Source organism: Pteronotus mesoamericanus, unplaced genomic scaffold (genome assembly GCF_021234165.1).
Source record: "Pteronotus mesoamericanus isolate MK-2021 breed Mesoamerican mustached bat unplaced genomic scaffold, CSHL_Meso_final contig_436, whole genome shotgun sequence".
Classification (NCBI taxonomy): Eukaryota; Metazoa; Chordata; class Mammalia; order Chiroptera; family Mormoopidae; genus Pteronotus; species Pteronotus mesoamericanus.
The window spans coordinates 181903-207104 of record NW_026555164.1 but is presented as its reverse complement, the minus strand read 5'-3'; the positions used below and the strand labels follow the sequence as shown (position 1 = coordinate 207104).

The 25202-nt window shown below is 68.7% G+C and overlaps 1 protein-coding gene across 1 annotated transcript; it reads left to right on the top strand.

The window, feature by feature from the left end:
* PRPF6 (pre-mRNA processing factor 6) lies at nucleotides 1–25202 on the top strand. The gene is made up of 21 exons (XM_054577508.1): nucleotides 1–181; nucleotides 1623–1791; nucleotides 2793–2911; nucleotides 4590–4668; nucleotides 5155–5331; nucleotides 5517–5672; nucleotides 8413–8507; nucleotides 8815–8971; nucleotides 9683–9845; nucleotides 11186–11304; nucleotides 12094–12312; nucleotides 17228–17350; nucleotides 18141–18262; nucleotides 19387–19525; nucleotides 20357–20476; nucleotides 20675–20851; nucleotides 21360–21493; nucleotides 22026–22117; nucleotides 22767–22881; nucleotides 24445–24571; nucleotides 25032–25202. The coding sequence occupies exons 1-21, from the start codon at nucleotides 111–113 to the stop codon at nucleotides 25182–25184; spliced, it is 2826 nt and encodes a 941-aa protein (XP_054433483.1). The 5' UTR covers nucleotides 1–110; the 3' UTR covers nucleotides 25185–25202.

The window sequence follows — 25202 nt, the reverse complement described above, 5'->3', positions numbered from 1 at the left end:
CGCGGGACTCGCGACTTCTTCCTGCAGCGAAGCTCCGGACGCCTGCGGTCCTCCGCTCGCGGCCGCGGCCTTCGTCCCTTTCCTTTCCAGCGCTCCTCGTCGCCGGCGCCATGAACAAGAAGAAGAAGCCGTTCCTGGGCATGCCCGCGCCGCTCGGCTACGTGCCGGGGCTGGGCCGAGGGTGAGTCCTGCGGCGGGCGCGGGGCGGGGGGGGCGGGCCCGGCCCGGGGCGGCGCGCGCTTGGGGCAGGGGCTGGGCACCGGCCCGGGCCCGGGCAACGCCGGCCGGAGTACCCGACGCGAGTGTGACAGATGAGTGTCTGCGGCCGCTGCGTCTGCAAGATGCGAGGCCGTTCGGCGTCGAGTTTGCAAGAGGGGCCGTTCTTCGCCGTTAGTTCCCACTCGGGGCGGTGCGGGCTCCACCAACCGCCTGGGAGCTGGGGGCGGCGCCTCCCCGCGCGGTGGCCCGAGCCTTGGCTTGGCCTCTGCGGCGGGAGCATCGTGGCCGCCCTCCCAGGCCAGGAGGACCCCGCCCCGCGCCCGCGGCAGGCAGGAGCGACCCCTTCCGTCTCTGGTGATTCGTCTGTGTGGCGGCTCGCAGGGCCTCAGTCCTTCCCGCGCTGGCCGTGGTGGTCTTTCTTGCTTGTTCAGACTGTCAACTCTGCCGGGTCGCGGCGGTCCCGGCCCCACGGGCGACTGCCGTGAATTGAATTGCTGAATAAATGAGCAGTCGTTTTCGCTGTTAGTTTGGTTATTCGCTTGGTTAGGGAAACGGCTGGGCTTCTCTCGTCGGGGGTCCCGTGTTAGAAGCTGCGCAGCGCACGTCGGTGTCGTATTTGATGCCGTCTTCAGAGGACGTGCAGTTGGCTAGGAGAGGTGGGGAAGCGCAGAAGCCAGTTCACGAACGGGAGCGGATTTGGAACTGGGGGGCCCACGGGGCCGGGTTCACTGCGGCGCGGCGCATCCGAGCTGCGTTTAGGAGGAAAGCTGCAGTTAGGGACGCGGGAAGGAGTTAGGGAATAGCAAGGCGTCCCTGAGCAGAACCCCGGGGGACGGTGACGGGAATGGAGCTCCTGGAGCCACTGGAGAGGCAGAGGCTGTGGCGGCGGTGACTGGTGGCTCCGCTGGCCCAGCCGGTGGGCATCACGGCCTGGGCAGGAGGGGTCGGGGCAGCTCAGCGCTGCGAGGCGGGAGGTGGGATGGGCGAGGAGGGCGCAGGAGGCGAGGCTGACACCACGGCGGCTGCCTGGGTCGCCATCTGGGAGCGAGTCCGGAGCAGCCGCAGGGCGGCCCAGCGGGAGCTCCGATGGGGCCGCGTTGGGTGGGGGGGGCCTGGTTGGACGGGAGGCTGTTGGGAATGGGGCTGGGACGGGGAAGGAGGGCGACCTGATGCCCTGGGGAACGCGGCGGCAGACGCACGCCTGAGTGACCACTGAGCGAGGGTCGGGAGGTGCCCGCCTGAACAGCAGGCTGGCGGTGCTCGGAGGCAGGACCCCGCGGGGTTCACGGCCGCCAGCGTCTTTGGAGGCGCTGCAGGAGGAGGTGTCGTTAAGGGACGGGTGTGGAGGGAGGAACCTGGGGACGGCTCACCCGGGTAAACGGGCGTCTCGGGGTCTCCTGCAGCGCCACCGGCTTCACCACGCGGTCGGACATTGGGCCGGCCCGGGATGCCAACGACCCTGTGGATGACCGCCACGCGCCCCCGGGCAAGAGGACCGTGGGCGACCAGATGAAGAAGAGCCAGGCTGCGGACGACGATGACGAGGACCTGAACGACACCAACTACGACGAGGTGAGTGGCCGGCCCCCAGCCCCCGGGGTGGGGCAGCCCCGCAGCCTCCTGCTGTTGTGACAGGCTCCCCTCCGTCCCCCGTGGTCCCTGGGCTTCTGCAGCCGGGGGGGGGGGGGGGGCGGCGAATGTAGAGACACGTGCACTGTGTTGATTCCTCAGAAGAGGTGCTTTGGCAGCTATTTGAATCCCTGCGCTGCATTCGTTTTGGCCCCTGGAAAGAAACATTTTCTCAAGTTACGAGAACAAGTTTAATTTGAAAGTTACAGAGAGCATTTGAGATCTTGCTCCCTGGCATGTCTTCAGTCTGACTCAAAGAAGTGCATTAAAAATTAAAAAAAGGAAGTTACGGAGGCTGCAGGAGTGAGCCGGGTGGGCGGCGCAGGCCCAGGGCGCGGGCGCAGGGCGCAGGGCAGAGGAAGGGCCCTGTAGCTCAGGAGAGCGGGGGCTGTGCGGGGGGAGCGCGCCGGGCGTGCCCGTGGGAGCACGAGGACCAGGGTGGGACGGGGGCGGACGCGGGCTTCCTTCTGCGTTAGCGCTCGCCCTCTTCGTTGCCCGGTGTTGGGGCCATCGGAGATTTCTCCAGATGGGTTCTCACCGATGGCATTTTTTCTCAGAGGAAAAGAGTTTAAAAATGCAGCTCTGAAATAACTCAGTTTGCAGGGAGCTTGCAAGAATCGTGTGGAGGACGCCTGCGTTCCCCTCCCAGGCCTCTCCCCATCGTGCATCACCAGGGCGGCGGCGCCGACGCGCCGGCTGATCCGCAGCCGCTGCTCGATCCCCGCCAGTCTCCCCCCACCGCCTGCCGTGTCCTCCTGGGCCCCTTGTTGCCTTGGTTTCCCCGGGGGCAGCTCCTCCGTGCCCCCGGCCCTGGACCGCCGTCTTGTCTTGCCTCGAGCCGGGCGTGTGTCGCGGAGCCACGGTGCGCACGAGCGTTGCGGCCGGCGGTGCTCTGGTCCGCTGGTGGGGGCAGACGCTGACCCTGCGCTGTGTTTGGCCCACAGTTCAACGGCTACGCGGGGAGCCTCTTCTCCAGCGGGCCCTATGAGAAGGACGACGAGGAGGCGGACGCCATCTACGCGGCCCTGGACAAAAGGATGGACGAGAGGAGGAAGGAGAGGAGGTAAGGCCGCAGGTTCGGGGCGGGGTCCTGACTGCCCGCCAGGCCCGCGTCTTTGGGGTGGGCGTGGTGCTGCTGACCAGCGTATCCTCAGTAACTCGGGAGTTCCCTCCGTGAGCTGTTCGTATTTTTATTTAAAAAATGCACTGTCGTTACCTCGTACTAGGACGTGCGCTTGAGTAGGATCGGTGAGGGGGGACCTTTGTTCAAAAGCCCAGAAAGTGACAAGGACGTTTCGCTTTACTTCCCTTTTTTCGTTGCTCCGTACGCACACAGCGTTGTAACTTCCCGTGACATAGGTAGCGTGTTCGATGTTTTCAGGGCCGTTCCACGGGAGCAGCGGTGACGGGGTGATGGAAGGGCGCGTCCCTTGGGGCGGGAACACAGGACAGGGTACACACGTGGCGTGTTACACGTTTGTTTTCCTCAACCCGTCTAATTAACCAGGGTCGCCCCGTAGGTTCAGTCAAAATGAAAGGAAGGAGAGGGTTTGACTCCCGCTGTCTGTCGGTTCCTGTTCAAACGGGGAGCGACGTGGGCGCCTGGAGAAAGTCGTCCTGGGTGGCTGTGGCAAAGGGCTGGGGCCTTCCGCTTTGGTCGGGAGCCTGCCGGCCCCCAGGGGGAGCAGCGTGGGTCCCCGCCTGGGACTCGCCCGCCCGCGGGCTTCCCTGGGTCACTCAGGTCCAGGGCGCGCCCCGCACCAGGCCATGGTCTCCCACGCGGGCCCCCCGGCAGCGCAGGCCCCCCGGCAGCGCAGGCCCGAGCCTGTCACCTGGGAGCAGGTCCCGGGTCCCGGGTCCCAGGTCCCAGGTCGCGGCAGGCCCGCTGCCCTGCCCGCCCTGTGGCTCGGTTCCCGTGCTCGGCTCCTCGGTCCCTGCTGCCTCCGCCTTTGTAGCCTCCGTGACGCTGGCTTTGTGAAGAGCTGCGTCACTGTGTGGAGAGGCCTGTCCTGCTCTCCGCTCCTGGAGGGCGGGGACACTGGAGCGGAGGGTGGTGTCTGCAGCCACAACCCCTGACCGGCGCCCCTGCCTGTCGGTTTGTGTGGGCGGCTCCTGGGGAGGGCACCCCCCGCTGTGCGGTGGTCGACTCAGGACCCTCGGAGCCGCCCGCAGGGGCTGGCGACCTCACAGGGGAAGCGGGTCGCAGCGTCTTGGCATCGGGGCTTCAGCTGCTTCGCTTGCGCCAGCTTTGGTGTGTCCTGGCACCTGTCACGCTGTGTTCACGTGTGGCCTCGGAGCCCCTCCCTCGGCCGTGGCCTGGACCCCTCCGCCGTGAAGCCCAGTAACACGGCGGCGGCCCGGAGCCCAGGTCCCGGCCGGCGGGGCCCGCGGCCAAGGCATCCTGCTTGTTTGCTTCAGGCGGAGAGAGGGGGCTGGGCCTCCACGGGGCAGCCCCGGTGGCAGGTCATAGAACTTCAGAGCAGCAAACGCGAGTGTTCACGTCGGGGTGCGATGCCTGGTTTCGCTTCGGTGAATTTCTGCACGTTTCCACGTGGTCGACGGCTGAGTTACAGTATTTGTGAACACCCATCGTTGCCTTAGAACAGATTTGACTTAGCTACCGTGTGTGTGGAGTTTTCCTTCTTGGTGATTCAATGCAGACAGGCAGTGAAGTGACTTTGTTTCACAGCACACCCAGGATTTCTAATGCGCGCGCACGTTGTACTTCCTTTATTTCCCAGGGAGCAAAGGGAGAAAGAAGAAATTGAGAAATACCGTATGGAACGCCCCAAAATCCAACAGCAGTTCTCAGATCTCAAGGTAAGAGACGCCGGCCCGTCTCCTCCGGGCAGCCAGGCCCTGACCCCAGTGCTGGGGTGGGGGCAGGGGGGGCGCAGGAGGCTCTACTGACCCCGCCCCGCAGCAGGGAACTGTTGGGCTTTAGTCTTCGCCCATGTGACTGCGTCTGCCAAGCCTCCTCTTCCAGCCGGGGAAGGGGGACTAGCGAGCCTCTCTCCATTGTGACCTTCACTCCTTCTCTGCGTGTTAGCTTTCCTAAGCCACGCCCTCTGGGCTCTGGGGGCACCTCGTGTGTGTCCGTAACTTCCCGTAACGTACTCAGCGTGTTTGACTTTGGCGTCTGAGTGGGGCCGAGCAGGTCCTCACGCTGGTTGCCCGGCGAGGTGGAGAGCCGGTCCCAATCGCGGCCCTTCCTGAGCACGATGGGGTGGGGCTGGGGCTGGGGCTGGGCCGGGGCGAGCGCATGCGGTTCCGCCAGAGAACTGACAAGTGGGGGGGCATTTCCAGAGGAAGCTGGCGGAAGTCACGGAGGAAGAGTGGCTGAGCATCCCTGAGGTCGGTGATGCCAGGAACAAGCGCCAGCGGAACCCGCGCTACGAGAAGCTGACCCCTGTTCCCGACAGCTTCTTCGCCAAACACCTGCAGACCGGCGAGAACCACACTTCAGTGGATCCCCGGCAAACCGTGAGCATCCGGAGAGAAGGGGGCGGCCTCGTTGGGCTGGGCCTGGGGAGGCGGGCGCGGCGGGGGCGCCGGGGGCTGGGCCCGCCGCCTCTGCCGCTCGGGCCGCGCTGCCCCGAGTCTGTGCCGCTGCACGTGTCTGGCGGGGCTGGGGGGCCCTGCCCACATCGTCCCCTTTCTGCCCCCAGCAATTCGGAGGCCTGAACACGCCGTACCCCGGTGGCCTGAACACGCCGTACCCCGGGGCGATGACGCCCGGGCTGATGACGCCCGGCACGGGCGAGCTGGACATGAGGAAGATCGGCCAGGCGAGGAACACGCTGATGGACATGCGGCTGAGCCAGGTGAGGGCTCGTGGCGCGTGGCCCTCGGCGCGTGGCCTGGATGCGTTTGTTTTCTGATCGTAAAGCCGATGCTTTTGCGTGCGAAGTTCGTCCTTTGAAGTGCTTGTGCCATCTTGTCTGTCAGTGAGCTGCACTGGCGGCGCCGGAACTTACTTTTTGAACCGTCCAGCTCAGTGGCCTCAAGTGCATTCATACTCTGCAGCCGTCCCGTCCCCCCCGGAGCACCCCACTTCCCGCCCCCAGCGCCGGCCCCTAGGAAGGTAGGAGCCTCCCGTGAGCGGACGCACGCGGTACCTGTCCTCTTGGGATGGGCTCCTGCCGCCGGGCCTGCGGTCCTCGAGGCTCCCCACGCAGTAGCCGGGGTCAGGGCCCCTTTCTAAGGCTGCCGCCCCCCTGCGCGCACAGACCGCCCTCGGCGTGTCCATCCGCCGCGGCGGGCGCTCGGGCCGCTTCCCCCGTGGCTGCCGCGAGCAGTGCCGCCCCCGGGAGTCTCCGTGCACAGCAGCCGCGTGAGTCCCTGTTTTCAGCTCTTGTGGGCGTAAAAGCAGAAGTGGAAATGCTGGGTCGCGCGGCAGGTCTCTGTGTTGTTTTCGGAGGAGCCCCGTTCTCTTGCTCCCTGCAGCTGCCCCGTGCAGAACCCGGCAGACGAGCCCGGTGCAGAGGGCTCGGTTTCTCCACGGCCTTGGTGTTTGTTTTAGTTGACTTTTCAGAGAGAAAGACAGACAGACAGGCCGGCCATCAATCGTTGCTCCGCTTACCGGCGCCTCAGCGGCTGGGTCTTGTGTGGGCCTGACGGGGTTGCACCCGCAGCCCTGGCACCTCGACGGTGCTCTGGCCCACAGAGCCGCCCAGCCAGGGCGCGGGTCCTCTTCCTTTCCCTTTTGTTCTTTTTAAAGACTATTTGTTTTTAGAGAGGGGGAAGGGAGGGAGAAAGAGGGAGAGAAACACCCACGTGTGGTTGTCTCTCACACACCCCTGCTGGGGGTCCTGGCCCGCAGCCCAGGCCTGCGCCCCGACTGGGGATAGACCGGCGACCCTCGGGTTTGCAGGCCGGGGCTCAGTCCACGGAGCCACGCCAGCCGGGGCATGTTTTCATGTTTTAATTACAGCCATCTTCATGGGTGTGAGGTAGTGTTTCGTTTCTGTGGTTCCCTGATTGCTGATGTTGAGCGTCTTTTTCACGGACCCACTGGCCACTCGTGTGTCTTCCTGGAGAAACGTGGACCCAAGTCCTCTGCTCGCTCGTCTAGGCCTTTTTTCTGAAGGGTCAGTTTTAGACTCACACAAAACTGTGAGGAAAGTGCAGACTCCCCCACAGCCTCCCCGGCCCCGGCCCCGGGGACACCGGACAGTCGACGGGCCTGTGTTTGCACGTCCCCGTCACCCGCGTCCGTGGGTCACACTGGGGCTCCCTCTTGGGGTCCCACAGCCTCTTGATTCAGGGTCACACAAAGCGCTTTCCCTGCCCTGAAAATCTCCTGGGTGCCCCTCGGTCGCCCGTGTCCCCGGCCACGGGTCTGTGACCGTCCCCATAGCTTTGCCTCTTCCAGAACGTCACGTAGCTGGCGTCACGCGGCGCGTGGCCTTTTCAGGTTGGCTGGTGTCACTTGATCGTGTGCACCTAGGCTTCCTCCTCGGGTTCGGTCACCGAAGGGCTTGCTCGGACGAAGAAAGGGCTGCAGTCTGGTGTGTGCAGCCCCCGCCGCGCCCGGCGCAGACCCTGTGAGGAGAGGCCGGGCACCCCCTTCTGCGAGGGGAGCGGAGGTGCAGGCGGGGCCGCTGCAGCCACAGAGGGGCTTTCTCGCCGGCGGGGGCGCGAGAGCCTCCCCGCAGCCCCCCCGGATTCCTGCCGGGCGCGTCCTGTCAGACGTCGTGACAGCTTGCGTGTCATTTCGTCACCGCTGTGTTGCCTGTCCCGGGTCACTTGCCCTCTGGCTGGGTGAACGTGAGGGCCGGTTTGTCTGGCGCCCCAGAGTGGCGTGCCGGGGCGCCGGGCCTCCCGCGGGGCGGCTCCCCCCTGTCCGCCGGCGGCAGCGTCTCTGCGGCGCCGTCCTCCCTCTTCGGTGTCGCTGGTCGGGAGCCCCGCGGGGCGAGCTGGGAGGTGTGTGAGGAGCGCGTGCGCGTGAGAGGTGGCGCCGTCTCGTGCAGCCCCCGTGGGCGCGCGGCGCGCGGAGGGGGAGGCAGATCCTCGCCGCCCGCCCGCCTGCAGCCTTGGTGCCGGGGCAGCGCCGTCCCGCCGGCTCGTGGGGGCTCCCTGCGCGGACAGGCGGGGCCTCCGCGCCCCCAGGGACGCCCCTCCCGCCCCCTCCCGGCCCCTCCCGGCCTTGCTGCCTCAGCCAGGGCCCTGTGCCCGTTTCCTCCTCGGGCTTTGTCTCCATGGTAACTTCAAAGTTCAAAACTAGAGAGAACGGAAGAACAATAAGACGGTATGTGCAGACTTGAAAATAATTAGCTGAAGTAACGAGCTACTTTAATTTTCTGATTCCTGGGCTCCACTCATTTAGACTTTTCTTCGCTCAGTTAGGTTTTCCCCGCTGGGACTTTCATGGTTTCTCTTGTTTAACGTAAGTCCTGGTTCTGCACAGATGACCTTTGTTTGGTGTCATCGCCAACTGCTGTGAGGGAAGGTGTTTTCCTGCCTCGAATTCCCACACCCAGTGGCAGGCGGGGCGGGGGCGGGGGCCGGGGCCCCTCGGGCCTCTGTGGCCCACCTGACCGCGGGGCCTGGCCTGTCTTGCAGGTGTCGGACTCCGTGAGCGGACAGACCGTGGTCGACCCCAAAGGCTACCTGACAGACCTAAACTCCATGATCCCCACCCACGGGGGGGACATCAAGTGCGTGCACGGAGGGGCTGGGGGAGGGTGGGGCTCCAGGTGCCTGGGGGAGTGTTCGGGATTTTCTTCGAAAAACATGCAGCCAGAATTAGGTGTGTGTGTTCTAGGAAGCACCCAGTGAAGGAGTTCGGTGTCCCCTTTACAACGCGTCTGTAGCCATTGGGGGTGGAGGTGCCCGGGGGCGGCGCTGGCTGGGCGCAGCGGTGTGTCCGTGGGTCCGGCGCTCCCGCGGGCACCCGTGCCGTGCTGTGCGCCCCTCCCCAGGCGGGGCGCGGCGGCCTGACCCCGCGCCGGCTCGCCTTCACAGCGACATCAAGAAGGCGCGCCTGCTCCTCAAGTCTGTGCGGGAGACAAACCCTCACCACCCGCCCGCCTGGATCGCGTCCGCCCGCCTGGAGGAGGTCACCGGGAAGCTGCAGGTCGCCCGGAACCTCATCATGAAGGGGACGGAGATGTGCCCCAAGGTGAGTGCGCGGCGGGGCCCTCGGGAGCCTCCGTGCCCTGCAGGGCGCCACGGGCGTGGGCCTGGGTTGGAGGGGCGCTGCCTGTCGGCGTGGCAACCGCAGGCCGGGGTGGGCGAGGCCGAGGGGAGAGCTGCGGGAGCGGGCGCCTCCTGCTCGTCTCCCCGCCGCGCGGGCCCGACCTCCCTCCGTTCGACGGCAGCCCAATGCTGCTAGGGAGACGGGTCCGCCTGCCCCCGCCGCACGTGCGCACCCCACGGAGCGGTGCCGGTCCTGCACCGTGTGTTTCGGAGGCGGAGCAGTGAGACCCTCTGCGTCGTCGTCCACTGTGGTGCCAGCTGGGCCCCCTGACACGGGAGGTGCCCTCTGCACGCCCTCCCCGGACTCGGGCGCAGGCGGGGGCTTCCCCGGCAGACACGTGGCCGCCTGCCGGGCGTCTCCTCCGCGTCGGGATCAGCTCCTTGCCCTGTTCCTCTCGCGGGGAGCGGCCCGCCCACCGCCCAGACCCACGTGCCGTGGCCCCGGCCCCGGCCCCGGCGGCCGCAGGGCTCTGCAGGGCAGCTGCATTGGAGGCCAGGCTGCAGCCGCCTGTTGGGTTGTGAAACCAGAGGAGGGGAAGGATGCGAGGAGCCAGCCCCGTGTCCTGAGGCCACGTGCGCCCCTGGGGGCTCCCGGTGGCGCGTGCAGGCCCCAAGCTTCTCATCTGCCCCTCAGAGTGAAGACGTCTGGCTGGAAGCAGCCCGGTTGCAGCCTGGGGACACGGCCAAGGCCGTGGTGGCCCAGGCCGTGCGTCACCTCCCACAGTCCGTCAGGATCTACATCAGAGCAGCGGAGCTGGAAACAGACATTCGCGCCAAGAAGCGGGTCCTTCGGAAAGGTGAGCCTCCGGCGCGCCGTCCCCGTGCCGGTGCCCAGCCTGGGTCTCGGTGGCCGTGGTCACAGGACGATGACGTCTTCGGGCCTCTCTGCCTCGCGCCACCTGGCCTGCCTGGAGCTGCTGTGCGCCCTCGCGTGAGCTGGGCCCGGGCTGTCCCCCTGGGCAGGGCGAGGGCGGAGCTTGTGCGGCGTCTGCTGCCGGGGGCTCAGTGGCCGCCGTGCGTGAGGGCAGCCCCTGGACACGCTCGCCTCCGCCGCAGGGTGTGAAGCCGCTCCGGGCGGTCGCACTGGAGCTTCGCGCTGGGGGAACCCGGCGGCCAGGGCGGCAGAGGGCGCCACGCCTCTGGCTGCCGCGCCTGGTGCCCTGAGCCGGGTGAGGCGGGGCCAGGGGCGTGTTGCCCTGGGCGGTTCGCGGAGCCCTCCCAGGGGGCTCCGGGAGCAGCTTCTGTGTGCAGGTGCCCTCAGGGAGCACTTGAGAGCCCCCATTTGAAAGATCTGAGTTTTGAAAACCGAGAAGGCACCGTCAGTGACCTGGGGCACTGCTCCCGCCCCGTCTCTGGGGCGTGGGCGCAGCCGAGTGCGGCGGGTGCCTGACCCCCGGCTGCAGCGTCCCCCTTCGTGTCCTTGGTCGCCGCCCCCGTGGGTCTGAGCCTCGCGCCCCGGGCGGCCCCCGCTGCTGCCTGGCGTGCGCCCTGCGTCACCCTCCGGGTCGGGGTGCTCGCAGGGCGAGCGGCTGTACCCCGAGAGCGGCCCCGGGCTGTGACGCGGGGCGGCCCGTGCGGCCGGCCCACGGGGTCCCCGGCTCTTCCCACCGAGCGCCGCGCCCCTTGGGGACCCGGCGGCCGGTCCCGGCAGGCCCGCCCCCGTGCCCGCGGCCCCCCCGCGGCGGACGCCAACGGGACGCCGACCCATCTCCCGCTCACGGGCTCCTCCCGTTCCACGCCGCTCTCCCTTCTGGGCCCCGGCGCCTTGGTGAACAGCCCCGGGCGCCCGGCCGGCCCTCAGGGGCGCACGTGCCGGCGTTGCTGTGCCCTCCTCCCGAGGCTCCTGCACCCTCGCCCCACCGCCCGCCTCCCCCGCCTGTGGTCGCTGCCCGCCCTCCCCGGCCCTGCTGTTCCCAGCACTGGTGCTCAGGTGTGAACAGGGGGCGGGGGGAGACGTGCTGCCGTCGACCAGCTGCTGTGCCCGGGCCTGAGCCGGCCCCGAGGAAAGGCAGGCTGCCCTTCTGGCCTGTCCCCGGGCCAGGCCCCCTGACCCTGCTGGCAGCAGCGTTCTCTGGGACCGGGGTGTCCTGCCTCCACACCCCTTTCAGTGACCTGGTTTCTCATGGGACTTTCTCAGCCCTGGAGCATGTGCCCAACTCAGTCCGCCTGTGGAAGGCGGCCGTGGAGCTGGAGGAGCCTGAGGACGCCCGGATCATGCTCAGCCGCGCCGTCGAGTGCTGCCCAACCAGCGTGGAGGTGAGGCCCGGGCCCGGGCCCGTCTGGGTGGCCGCACAGGCGGCAGGGGGCAGTCGGGGGCCCCCGCCGTGGCCGGCCACGCCGCTGATGGAGGCGCTGGGTGCTGCACGGAGCCCTCCTCCCGTCCTAAAGCTGCTCGGGCGGGGTTGGCAGACGGGAGCTGAGGGGAGAGGGTGGCCGAAGCTGTTGCCCTGTCTTCCTGCCGGCCCAGCATGAGGCCGGCCGCGCGCCACGGGGCGGATTCCTTCAGCGTCAAACGTCCTGGTTCCGGACGTTCTGTGCGGTGAGCTCTCGTCTTGGGTCTGTGGTGTCCAGCGTGTCTTTAATTATCGTCAGGGGCGTTGCGAAATTCTCCAAACAAAATCAGCCTTCATTTATTTATCTAAAACCCGGGCCCGTACACGCTGCTGGTGGCGGCGTGGGGCAGGGCCGCCAGCTGGGGCCCGAGACCCTGGGAGGCCGAGCGTGCGCCTCACCGCTGAGCTTGCGAAGCAGCCGCGTGTCCTGCTCAGCTCCGTTCCAACTCCTCACGCGAGCCTGGCGTGCGACGCATGTCCCACCAGCCTGTGGGGCGTGTGACCGAGACGCTGTCGCCTCTCCTGGTGAGCGGCGCGTCCCTCCCGAGTCGGAGGCGGAACTGAGCAGCTGGCTACCCAAGGAGGCGCAAGTGCGGCCGTCTGCTCAGGGCCCCGCTGAGGTGTCCCGAGGCGCTCGGAGCCGGTGGGCCTGCCGCGCGCCTGCGCCTGCGCCTGCCCTGCAGACCTCAGCTCCCCGCGCCCCTCCTTGCAGCTGTGGCTCGCCCTGGCGAGGCTGGAGACCTACGAGAACGCGCGCAAGGTCTTGAACAAGGCCCGCGAGAACATCCCCACCGACCGGCACATCTGGGTCACCGCCGCCAAGCTGGAGGAGGCCAATGGCAACACGCAGATGGTGGAGAAGATCATCGACCGGGCCATCACCTCGCTGCGGGCCAACGGCGTGGAGATCAACCGCGAGCAGTGGATCCAGGTAGGCCTCCGGCTGCTCCCGGGGCACCCGCACACGGCACCTCGCGTGGGCCGGGCTGCGCGTGGCGGCCGGCGCGCCTTGCGGGCGGGGTGCAGACACAGGCTCCGCTTGGCGCGGTCACGCCCCAGCTTCTCACTGCGGCCAGCGGCAGACGCCGGGCCCGCCGCGGGGCTGGGTGCTCTGGAGAGCGTGTGCGCCGCGTCCCCAGCACTGCCTTGGGAGTGGAAGGGGCACACGTGAGGGGCGGCGGGTGGTCTCCCTTCCGCTCTGCCTGTTGTGCACCGTGCTCTGCAGGCCTGGCTGGCGAAGCCTCTCCCGTGCTCAGGCCCGGCCACCAGGCCGGTGTCCCCCTCGCTCGTCCCCGGGCGAGCTCCCCGCAGCCCGGCGGCCCCTCATTGGCCCTGGGGAGAGCCCTCATGCCCTCGTCTGCAGGAGGGTGGCCGGCCAGCCATGGGGCACGGGGACCCCCTGCTCCGCTGCCACACTTGGGCCAGTGCTCTTGGCACGTCCCCGTCCGCCCCGGGGCTGCTGCTGCTCCTGGGGGGCCGCGTCCTGGGACCCCCTGGGGCAGCACCCTCTGGCACCGGATACGGCCAAGCCGGGTGGCCCCTTCTGCGTGTGGTGCAGGGTCTGGCGTGTGCCTGAGATCGAACCTTTGAGAGTGAGCCCGTGTCTCTCGTTCCTGGGAGGGGGTCCAGGGTTCCAGCCGGCTCCTCTCCCTCCTGCCCACGGACCGTCCGCGGCCCCCCGCCCCCCGCCCCCATGCGCAGGCCTGTGGCTGGAGCGCCCTCCTGGCGGCTGGGTGTCTGCTGTCCTTGTTCCCTCTTGGGTTTGTTTGCCGTCCTTTGCTTTTCCTCTTGGTTTTTGGAAGAGGCTTTTTCTGGCGGAGAGTCCGGGCCGGCGGCCCTTTCTGCCGGTGTCTTGTCGGTGCTGCTCCGCCGTCCGCTCGCCCTCGTCGTTGGCGGGGAGGTAGAGGTCTGCCGCTGCCTGGGTTCTTTGTACGTACTTTCGTTTCTTTCTACAAATTCCTTTCAGGTGAAAAGTCTTGTTTCATTTCTAGACTTAAAGAAAACATCCAGCTACTTTTAAGGCTTTTTCCTTGCTCGTGGGGTTTGAGCAGTTTGTAAAACGCCTTGGTCTGGTGTCCCTCCCGTTTCTTGCATACGGAGCTGGCTCACTTCTTGGGTCTGCGGGTCTGTAGGTCCCACCGGGCCTGGGACCCGCGTCTCTTTGTCTCCCCTCCGGCTGCTTCGGCCATTTGAAGTTGTCGCGCCGCTCCTGACGGGCGGTTTGTTGTGTGCGTTGTGTCTCCTGTTTCGTCTTAAACAGCTCGTTAAGCCGTGCGTAACGCTCCGCGGACCCTGCCCGTTGGAAGCGCTTGGCCCGTGGTGCTGAGTGAACGCGCAGCGGCGTCCCGTGGGGGCCCTCCGCCCAGCGCCGCGCCTCCCCCGCCCTCCCGCTTCCCCGCTCCCTTCTCCGCGCTTGTTCTCGGCACAGTTCACGTGGACGTGCAGAGTCACACGACGTGTCGTCTTCTGGGAGCGGCTTTCACGTCACAGTGCGTTTCGGGGTGTCGCGTTGCGGCACGGACGCATCGAAATCTCTCGCCCGTTGTTACGTGGAAGTGTTTGTTTTCACTTCCGCTTGCTTGTCTCGTCCGTGTGTGGCTGAGGTGCCCGGAATTGCTTCTCAGCATCCTGGCCGCGCGTCACCTGCCGGGCGCACAGTCGGCGCCTCGGCCCCGGGCTCTGTGCTGTCTGCCGATGCTCCGGGTCGGGGAGCCGGGTCTTCATTTCGGCGAAGCCCGGTTTCCTGGCTCCTCTGCTGCTCGCGTTTCGGGGGCTGCAGCGAAGCCGCCTGCCTCGCCCCAGCCCTGAGGACCGACTCCTGCGTTGCCCGGGCTCCGTCGCCTTGCGCTCCCGCGGTCTGTTCCCTGTGCGTGGGTTTCCGTGTGGGGTGTGAGGTCAAGGGTCACGTCTGTCTTTCCTGTGTGGACGTCCGTCGTCGTGGCCGCGCACGAAGGGCTCCCGGCTGGACGTGCGCGCGGTGTCCCCGGCGGCACGTCCGCCTCCGCTGGGGCCGCACCGTTCCCGTCCCGCGAGCCGTGAGGTCGGGAGGCCTGAGCCGTCCCCTTGGCCCTCGGTGTTCCCTGTGCCTGGTCCTCTCCACGCTTCGGGATCCGCCGGTCGGTTCCTGCGGACGAGACGGCTGGGCTCTGGGTGGCGCCGGCGCTGAACCTTTGGATCGGCTTGGGCACCTGCCCGCAGTGGGTCGGGCTTCCGGGCCACGGACGTGGGGGCCTCTCCCCGACGCGGGTCTGCGTTCACATCTCGTCCGCGCTGCTTTTCACCTGCCCCCCGGTTTGCGTTCGGGTTGTTGACAGCGTGGGGAAGTGGGGTCGGTGTTCAGATGCCGAGCCTGAGCGCTGGGCCCTGGCTGGGACACCCTCCTGGGCTGCCTCGGTCTCGGGGGGCTGCCTCTTCGGGACCTCCTTACGTGAGGTCGTGTCACCTGCCCCCTCCGTCGCCCCCTCTGCTCCTGTCCGGTGCCCTTTCTCTCCTGCCTGGTCGCGCAGCCCCCGCGGCACGTGCCTGGGCGTGGAGGGTGTCAGCTGGCGCGGCCGCCGGTGCTCTGGCCGCGGCCGTGGAAGTTGCCCTCCTCCCTCGCCGCCTCGCTTCGCTCACCGGCTCCCGCTGCTGCGTCTCGGGGTTCAGGGCTGCTCTTCAGCGTCTGAGCTGCTGTTTACCTCATCTCAGATCTTGCACTTCGTGCCTCTGGGAATTACGTTTTAGCCTTTAGCAAAATTTCCACGTTTGGTGTCTGCTTAATTCTGGGGACGTGGGGAGCACGGTGCCCCCCGGCCTCGGTGCCCCTGCCGGCTGGACCTGACCCCGTGTTTGTCCTGAGCTGACTGGGTAGATGCTTCCCCCTGATTGTGAGATGTCTTTTCCTGTGTCGTTCATGTCTGGTGCTTGGGTTCGTTGCCAGGCTCTGCGAACTTCCCCTTGGCTGGCGCTGGGCATCTCTGGTTTCCTGTAAACACTGGGGCTTCTGCGTGGGGTGCAGCCACGTCATTCGGGACGTTCTGTCCTCTGGGTCTGGCTTCGGTGCTCGGTGGTTTGGACGCAGGCAGTTGTCAGCGTGGAGGGCTGAGGTCCCAGGCCCCCGTGGCGGGGGGGCCTCCGGCGTCTTTCGGGGCTTTCCAGCCTGGCTGGCGGGAACAGGCCCTTCCAGGGCCCGCGCGAGCCCTGCGGGCGGTGCTCCGTGCTCCCAGCGGGTTCGCCCCAAGCACGCGCGCGCCGTGTGCCGGCCGGCGCGCAGTGGAGACGCGCGGCGGGGCCCTGTGCGAAGCGGACGTCGGGGTCCTCTCTCGCCCGCTTGGGCCTGTGTTCCCCGACCCCGCTCCCCTGGGGCTCTCAGGGCTGCCCCCGCCTCCAGCCCCTCCTGGGCCCCTCGCTGCTCTGCGGCTGCGCGGACAGGGCGCCGGCCCGCGCGAGTCAGCCCTCGCCCCCGTCGCCGCCCCGACCAGCCCCGCGTCAGGGCTTCTCTCCGGGTTCCGGCCGTTCCGGAAGGGGGGTCTCGGCCGCAGGGTCCAGGGGCCCCTTCGGTCCCAGAGCATCGGGCGGCTGAGGGCGCCTCGGGACGCCCAAGTCCGAGCGCAGTGAGGAGGGGTCCAGCGTGCCGCCCCCCCCCCCGCCGCCCCCGCGGCTCCTGCTCCCAGCCGCCCTCGGCTGCCCGCAGCCTGGCGCCACTGCCCGCGGCAGACCCCACCGGGCGTCTCCCGGCCGACTCGCTGGGCGGCGGCAGCTTCATCCTATCGCCGACCCGGGGCCACCTGCTGCCGGTCACGGCGCGGGGCTGCGGGCCCGCTCTCCCGAGGGTCCGGCCGGGCGTCCGCCCCGCCGATGGGCCGCTGCACGTCTTTGCCCTCCTGCCACAACCGTCATTGCGCCTGCGGGCCTTGTGCCCGGCTCTTCTCGGTCGGGGGTGCTTTCCTGACGCCCGCGGGGCCTGAGGGGCTCCGGTGAGGCCGCCGGGGCCCCCCCCCCCGTCCGGCGCGTCGTGGGAGCCCTGGGAGCGCGCCCTGCTGCCTCCCCCCCCTGCCCCGCCCCCTCTGCCCTGCCCGGGCCAGAGCGTGCGGCTCTGCTGGGGGTGGGCGCGTTTGTAAGGCGAATCCCTTGAAGTGAAATTGCTCTGTTTTTATTTTGAGAGAGAAGGGGAATTGCTGCCCAGAGAGGCGGTCACGTGTGCTCGTCAGCCACATGCAAACGCCGTGTCCCCATCTTTGTCATGTGGGTGTGTTGGCGGCATTTTGATGTTGCTGATAACATGTGTGTAAGATGCCTTCGTGAGCGTTTTAAAACGAAGCGGCTGTGAGTTTCTCCTCAGGTGTTTCGAAGCCCCTCGCAGCCCGCTCTGTGGGAGAACTGTGTGGCGTGTGTCTGTCGCACCCCCTCGCCCTCGGGCCGCGGCGGGCACGCCTGCGCCTCCGGCCGTCTTCCCTCCCTTCCCCGAGGGAGCGCCTGGGACGGGCCCGCCCTCCGGTGTCGGTCTCGCCCTCTCGCTGGGGGGCTCCTTGCACCCGACGGGTCTGTCTGTCTGGTTGGAATGTTTCTTCCAGACCAACAGACCCAAGCCTGGGTAGACCCGTCTTGTCCTCCGGCTTCTCTGGAAGCTTCTTCGGCGGAGGAGCCTCTTCCAGCCGCAGTGTCGCCCCCGGAAGCACGCAGTGTGCGGCGGGCACTCGCCGCGTGTCGGGCGGGGGGGCTGCTGCTTGCCGTCCGCAGGCCCGGCGCGCGTCCGCCTGCTGGGTGGCCGGGGTGGGCGCACCGGGGGGCTGGACAGGCCCGGCACGCGGCTCCCGTCCGGCCACTGCAGGTCTGAGCCGGACGTCCCGCCTGTGTCCCTCTCGCAGGACGCGGAGGAGTGCGACAAGGCCGGGAGCGTGGCCACCTGCCAGGCGGTCATGCGCGCCGTGATCGGCATCGGGATCGAGGAGGAGGACCGGAAGCACACGTGGATGGAGGACGCGGACAGCGTGAGTCGGCCCTGGCGGGGCCGGGGCAGCGGGGGGGCCCTCGGTCCGCGGCAGCTTGGACCCGGCTGTAGCTGTGAGGGGCCGTGTTCAACCCACGCTCACGCCAAGGCGGCCTTTCGAGGTCCTGGGACCTGTGGGGCTCCGGGCGCACGGGGCTGTCAGCGGGTCCCTGCCCCAGGGCGCACGCGACACATCTGGCACTGGAAGCTCTTGGCTCCTTTGAGGCCATCTCCTCAGGACAGTTCCAGGGAAGAGGTGGCGCGTCGGACTCGATGAACATGCAAAGTGTCTTACACGTCACATGCAGCCCTTTTCTTAGTTTTTTATTCTGAAATAGCTTTGGCCTTACAGAAGAGTCGCAAGGCTGTAGAGAGGATTCTTCCACCCAGATTCCCCCAAACGGACCCACTTTACCGCACTGGCCTTTCCATTCTCCACGTGTGCACGCGCGCCCTTCCCCGGTCCCGAGGCCGGCGAGAGCAGGCGGGCGCGGTCCGGGCCGCTGGCGCCGGAACGTCTCTCTGCGTGTCCCGTGGGCGAGGACCGGCGCTCCACGGCCTCAGCGCGGCCGTCAGAGGCTGGACGCTGGTGCTGACCCAGCGCTGTTGCACGACCTGCAGGGGCACGTGTGCACGTGTGCAGGACGTGTGGCCCGTGCCCACCCCGCTCACCTGCAGCCTGGGCCGCCCCCACACGCTCCCGCCCCCTCCTCCCGGGCCGTCCCCCCGCACCACGATCTCCAGCAGAGCCTCCCTGGGGGGCGCCGCTCCCACGCCTGCCTCTCTTCCAGTGTGTGGCCCACAACGCCCTGGAGTGCGCGCGCGCCATCTACGCCTACGCCCTGCAGGTGTTCCCCAGCAAGAAGAGCGTGTGGCTGCGAGCCGCCTACTTCGAGAAGAACCACGGCACCAGGTGCGGGGGTGGGGGGGCCCGGCGGCCGCGCCCACGGGGTCCTGGGCAGCGGTGCAGGCGGGGCGGCATCTGGGCGCGGGCGCGCATGGTTCTCATTTAAGCAGCTCTGCTGTGGGTTGGGGCTGGCTTTTGTGCTCGGAGGGGGTCCTTGACAGCTCCCTCTAATTGTGCTCTGTAATTGAAAAAACCTTTTGGCCTCAGGGCCGCCTCGCTGATTAGACTGGGTGTCGCAATCGCTGGCCGGGCGCGGGGCGCCCGTCTGCGCTCACCCTTGGCGCTGTCCCCGGGCTGGACAGGGCCGGGCCTCGCCGATCTTGCCGGGGCTGCTGCTGGGGGGACGGAGTCCGGTTTCCGGCTGCCCCCCGCGGTCGGCTCGGGGTGGCCTTGGGCCCCTGCCTCTCCTCGCTCCTGCCCGCTGGTTGGCGTTCGGAGCCGATTCCCCGGGGCTGTCGGGAGGACGGCGCGGGCTCTCCCTGTGCGGTTGCCGCTTGGACGGCCCGTCCAGGGCACAGCCTGTCCCCCCCGCTGTGGCCTCGGCGCGGCCCCACCCGCCTCGGTCCGAGCCTCAGGGCGACGGGGTTGGGGGGGTGGGCGCGGCCCGGCCGTGGGGCCTGGCCGCCCGCACGTGCCCCACTCCGTCCTGCGGCCCGGGCTCGCAGGCCCCTGTGCCCGGCAGCGTGGACGGGGGTGGCGGGCTGTGCGCCTGCCCCCCGCTGTCTGCCGCCTCGCTCGGCAGGGCCTGGAACGGCGCTCGGCAGGAAGACGGGCTCTTGGGGGCCGGGGGGCAGACCGAGGCCATAATCTTTATCGGCGGATCAGTGGGTGAAGATGAAAAGGCCTCTCCTGTCCCCCAGACCGGGGCGTGGCCACGCCCTGGAGGGTGCACGGCTGTAAAAGGGTCTCCTGAGAAGTTCCTGCCCCGGGCTCCTCTGCTCACACAATGCGCTGCTTTGTCGCGTGCTTTGCGGGGGTTGGCTGTGCAGCCTTTATGGGGAGACAAGATTTCCCCGCGCTCTCCCCGTCGTAAACCTGGTAAATCATTCACAGCCTGGACTTTGGAGCCGCAGCTGCCCCTGCGCGCTCCGCACCCCGGGCGCCCCGGCGACGTCCACTCTGTCTTGCAGGGAGTCCCTGGAGGCGCTGCTGCAGAGGGCGGTGGCCCACTGCCCCAAGGCCGAGGTGCTGTGGCTCATGGGCGCCAAGTCCAAGTGGCTGGCGGGCGACGTGCCCGCGGCGAGGAGCATCCTGGCTCTGGCCTTCCAGGTGGGGGTGGCGGCTCGGCCGCGAGGGCTCCGGGTCCTCCCGCCTCCGGACGGGGGCGTGGTCGGGATGCACCGCCGGGGCTGCGGGGCCTGAGAATCGGCACAGTGGCCCCGCTGGCGGACACCTCCCTCGCGGTCACCGCCGCTCAGCGCGACCCCACGGGCGCGACGTCCCTGAGTGCAGAGTGCGGGGCGGCCCCACAGGAGGGGGTGCGCGGGGGCCGGTGGCGGCCGGGCTCCTGGCTAGAGTGAGGCGGCCCTGTCCCGGCGGGGGGCGGCGACCCGGGGTCACACGTGGGCCAGGTGACGCGGAGCCGGCCGCCCCCAACCGGGCTCGCCGTGGCTGACGGGCCTGGTTCCTGCCATCTCTGTGCTGTCCGGATGCTGTGGGCCCACGTCGGGGTGGCCGGTGTGCTCTCGGGAGGCCCTGGGGCGCCGCCGCGTGTCTGCCGCGCTGCGGGCGGCTTGTGGCCGAGTCCCGACCCTGGGGGTCATCGCCGCCGTGTCAGCGATGCCCGGGGCACCCTTCTGCGTGGCCCATGCGGACACCCGGCGTGGCCAGTTCCCCGTCACCGGGCCGGGGGTGGCGGGCCCCGTGCGTCGGGCATGAGCGGTCCACTCGGGCTTCGAGGGGCTGTGCAGGCTGAGCGGCCCCGAGAAGACAGCCCGCGGGCGGTGGCCTCTCCCGGGTGCTGCCAGGGCCACCCATCGGCCCAGCGAGGCGGCTCCAGGCCAGTTCCCGGGCCGGACTCGGCTCTCGCCTTGGAGGGGACTGTCCTGCGCAGGGGAGGCGGGGGTGGCCCCTGACTCCTCCACTGTGCCCGCCGCCCAGGCCAACCCCAACAGCGAGGAGATCTGGCTGGCCGCCGTGAAGCTGGAGTCGGAGAACAACGAGTACGAGCGGGCCCGGCGGCTGCTGGCCAAGGCTCGGAGCAGCGCGCCCACCGCCCGGGTGAGGGGAGCGCACGGGCCCTTGCCCTGGGGTGTCCGGCGGGGGCACCACGGGGCCCCAGGTTCAGACGTCGCTTCGAACGGGCTTGTATGCGTGTGCCCCGCCTGACCCCTGGGCTGCGAGACAGCTGGCATGGCTTGGGCAGACCGGCGGGCGGGGGCGGGCGGGGGCCGCTGCCTGAGGCGTGCCCGCCCCCAGGTGTTCATGAAGTCCGTGAAGCTGGAGTGGGTGCTGGGGAACATCGAGGCTGCCCAGGAGCTGTGCGAGGAGGCCCTGAGGCACTACGAGGACTTCCCCAAGCTGTGGATGATGAAGGGGCAGATCGAGGAGCAGGCGGGGCTGGCGGATGCGGCCCGGGAGGCCTACGGCCAGGGGGTGAGCGCCTGCTTCGGCCCCGCCGGGCCCGCGTCCCTCGCCCCTCGCTCCTTCCTCCCCGCGTCCCTCGCCCCGAGCGTTGCTCTTCCATCCGGGCCTCCTGAGCATCTCTGACCCCGGGCTTCGGGAGTCCCTCACGGTCGCATACGCGGCGCTCAGTGCAGTGCAGGCTATGGCCCGTGCAGGGCACAGGCGGCTGCGTGCACATCCTGTACACACGCACCACGCAGCCATGCGTGTAAATACGTGTGGCCGCTACACAGCCATGCACAGGTGTGCACTCTCTACGCAGCCCTGCGTACAGATGTGTGCGTCCTGTACACATGTGCACGCAAACAGACGCACCCTGTGTGCATGGGCGGAGCACACACAGGAGCCCCTGGCTGAGCCGCGCAGCGGGTGGTCTCCAGGGACACAGGAAGCCCTGCTCTGCTGGCCTGCGCAGCGGCCACAGCTGCCTCCCGCCCACCACCCCCTCCCTCTCTTGCTTGTCCGTCCTTGGCCGCAGTTGAAGAAGTGTCCCCACTCCACGCCCCTGTGGCTTTTGCTTTCCCGGCTGGAGGAGAAGATCGGGCAGCTGACCCGAGCCCGGGCCATTCTGGAGAAGTCTCGCCTGAAGAACCCGAAGAACCCCGCCCTGTGGTGAGTCCCGGGCCGGCTCGCGCTCGCGGGCACCGTCACCGCGCTGGCTTCTGCCGCTGTCCATGCAGCGTTTCCGGCTCAGCCCTTGGGAGGGCCCAGCCCAGGTGCTCAGATGGGCCTGTAGGTGGCGCGGTGTGGTCCAGGCTGTGCTCCGGGAGAGGGCGCCCCGGGAGCCCAGAGCTGGTGACGGGGGAGCCGGGAGCAGCGCCGGCGGGGAGGCGACGTCAGGGCAAGGCTTGCGGGGTGCATAGGAGCCTGTCGGGTGAGGACAGCGCTCCGCCCACAGGAAGCTGCGCAGAGGAGCCACCCGGGCCCCATGTGTCCGGGCCGCGGCGGGAAGCTGAAGAGGGCCCCCCACCCCCGTGGCCCCCACGTGCCCGTCGGCCTCTGCTGGCCTCGCCGCACCGAGCGCGGTGGGGTCCGGGCTCCTGTGCGGCCGTGGCCGCGGCCGTGGGCCCGCGATGGGCGGCGACGCTGCAGTTGGGCCATCTCCGCAGACAGGCCCTGACCGCCCTCTCGGGCCTGTCCCCAGGTTGGAGTCTGTGCGGCTGGAGTACCGCGCGGGGCTGAAGAACATCGCCAACACGCTCATGGCCAAGGCGCTGCAGGAGTGCCCCGGCTCCGGTGAGGCGGCCGCCCGCGCCGAGGCCCCGCCTGGGGGTCCCGTGGTCCTCCCTGAGGTGCCGCGCGCTCCCGTCCGGCGGCCCCCGTGTCTCCGAGTCTGGGTGGCGCCCATGCGGGGTGAACGGGGTGGGGCGGGCGGGGTGTGGCAGCCACCCGCGAGCCGCTGCGCGGCCGGCCGTCACGCCTTCGGGCTTTTCTCCAAAGGCACGTTTTGTGCCTTTTTCTTTAAAGCTCAGAACAGAATTTTCTGTTACTGAATCCTCAAGGATGTCAGATTTTCAGCGGCTTCATAAAATTTCGTGCGCGTGCGAGAGCACGGCTCACCAGCCGCTGTGTTGAACCTGACACGGGTTTGCTGTCGCCCCTTCTGTGCCTGAGCCTGCACGGCGTCTCTGCCTGTTCCGCTGTGCTGCCCTCTCAGCTGTGAAGGGACGGAGTCGGTGGGAGTGAGGCCTGTCCCTTCCGACCCGGTCACCCCCAGAAAGCTGGCCAGTCCATGCCCTGGTGGCTGCGGGGCCCCAGGCGGGCAGTGGGACAAGGGCCCGTGTGGCCCCCGGCGTCCCCTCTGAGCAGGACACTGCCCGGCAGCCGGGTGTGGACGGGCACTCGGCCAAGGCCGGAGTCTGAGGGCGGCGTCTTTGCATCCTAGGTGTCCTGTGGTCTGAAGCCATCTTCCTGGAGGCCAGGCCCCAGAGGAAGACCAAGAGCGTCGACGCCCTGAAGAAGTGTGAGCACGACCCCCACGTGCTGCTGGCCGTAGCCAAGTGAGTAGGGGTCCCGTCGGGGTGCTGACCGAGGGGCCCCTCTAGGCCTCCAGGGCCTCTCGCCAGATCGCTGGCCACTGAGCTCTGGCCAAGCGCTTCGGCCCTCATCTGAGGCAGTGCGTCTCTGGGCAGAGGCCCGGGGCCTGGGCTGCCTGAGCCCCTCTGTCCCGGGTCCCCTGACGGGGCTGCTCTCTGCTGGCCGCCGGGTCGCTCGTGCGCGCACCTGCCCCGGGTCTGCAGGCGGAGCAGGGTTGCCGACGGCCCGCACAGGGCTTGGTTTGTCAGCAAGGCTCCTTTGGCTATAAAGGGCTGTAAGCAAGAAGATGGTTCCCACAGTGCTAGGCGGGAAGCCAGGCCCCCCCCAGGGGACGTGGGAGCCATCAGGGCGGGCAGTGCGCCCGGGGGGCGCAGACATGTGCACTGGGGGCCACCTCCTGGGCCGCGTGGCCGGGGGCCAAGGGGAGGTCCGCCAAGGGCTGTGCAGCCTGAGTTTTTGTGTTGGGTCTTGGTCAGGGCTCCCTGAGGAGATGTGGGGGTGTGGCGGGGAGCTCAGGCTTCGGGAAGTTGGGGTGTGGCCTGCAAGTGGAGGGTCTGGAGAGCTGCCGACCCCTCCTTCTAGGGGTGACTTCCCGACAGGAGGGGCTGCTGCTCAGAGCCTCCCCTGGGGGAGGCGGCACGTGTGGCCCAGGCTCCCTCGGGCAGTCGCGGCCTGAGCGCACCCGGACGTGCGCCCGGGCGGCCTGGCCCCTCTTCCTCCGGTCCTGCCGACGCCCCCTCTCCATGGCTTTGGGGGCAAGGGCTGCCCACAGGCCCCGAGGCCCAGCCGGGCCTGTCAAGGCTGCCTCCCTCCTGCCCTGGGCTTCCGCCTCCCTGGGGACTTCTGATAGGGCGGCCATAAAACCTCGTAAAAGGCTTTGCTAAAGTAAACAAGTCACTCCTTGCTGTTCCCAGGCGGGTGGCTGCCTCCTATCTGGGTTTGTGCTCTTTAAATCACAGTTTATCTAACACCCAGCAATTAGAAGCACCGCAAGGCTTAAAAAGCGATCAAGCTATCAGGGCCTGAAGCTGTTCTGTCTGTCCTGTAACAGACCCGGGCAGGGAGCAGGGTGCCGTCCGGCGAGAGGCAGAGGGAGGCGGGGCTGGGCACAAGGCGGGAGCAAGCCCTTCCCACGCTGTCCTCGCTGAGGTGCGGGTCCGGGGGCACTCGGTCCGCCTCAGGTGGGTCCCCTGCTGCATTCTGACCTGGAGGGACAGGAACAGGCCAGAACGTCACCTCTTTGCCTGATCGACATTTCAGTCCAGCTCTCTGCTGGGTTGGCTTCCATCCCCTGTGTTTTACCCAGAGAGGAGAAAGGACGTGAGGGAGTTTGAAGTCCTTGCCCTGTGCGTGGGTCTGTCCAGAAAGAGACGGCCTGGCCGGGCGCCGGACGGAGGGCCCAGGGTGGCAGCCGCACCGACCCGGCAGCAGGCCCTGCTCCCCCGTGTGGGAGCCTGGGGCTCGCGGGAGGGCGGTGTGCGCCGGGGCGGTGGGGAGGCTGCTCACGTGGGCCCCGCTCCCGGCAGGCTGTTCTGGAGCGAGCGGAAGATCACCAAGGCCCGGGAGTGGTTCCACCGCACGGTGAAGATCGACTCGGACCTGGGCGACGCCTGGGCGCTCTTCTACAAGTTTGAGCTGCAGCACGGCACCGAGGTGGGTCCCCGTGGGGCGGGGCGGGGCGGGGCGCCGGCAGGTCCCGCCTCCGCTGGGTTTGTGGTGCCGGGCCTGCAGCCTCTCAGTGCGTTGGCGCAGGGGGCGTGGGGTCACGGCCGAAGTGGCAGTGGAGCTGGGCCCTGAGGGGGGTCCTCGTGCCTCGGGGCATCTGTCTGCTGGGCCTGAGCCCAGTGGGCTTCCCGGGGAGCCTGGGCCGTGTCCGAGCTGGGCTCACAGGGTGGGGGTGGCCAGGCTGTCTTGGGGTCCCCACAGGAAGCGCCCTCGGGGCTCGGCCCCGAGGCCGACAGCCGGGTGCCGCGATGGCTGCTCCCAGGAGGAGGGTCGTGTCCCAACCCGGGCCGCGCTGGGCGGGGTCCCTGGTGGGGCAGGAGGGAGGAGGGGCCTGGGAGGAGCCCCCTGTCAAGAGCCCCGTCAAGAGCTGGCCCGTGGGCGCCCGCAGGAGCAGCGGGAGGAGGTGCGGAGGCGCTGTGAGAACGCGGAGCCGCGGCACGGGGAGCTGTGGTGCGCCGTGTCCAAGGACATCGCCAACTGGCAGAAGAAGGTCGGGGAGATCCTCGCGCTGGTGGCTGCCCGCATCAAGAACACCTTCTGACGGCGGCGGGGCCGCGGG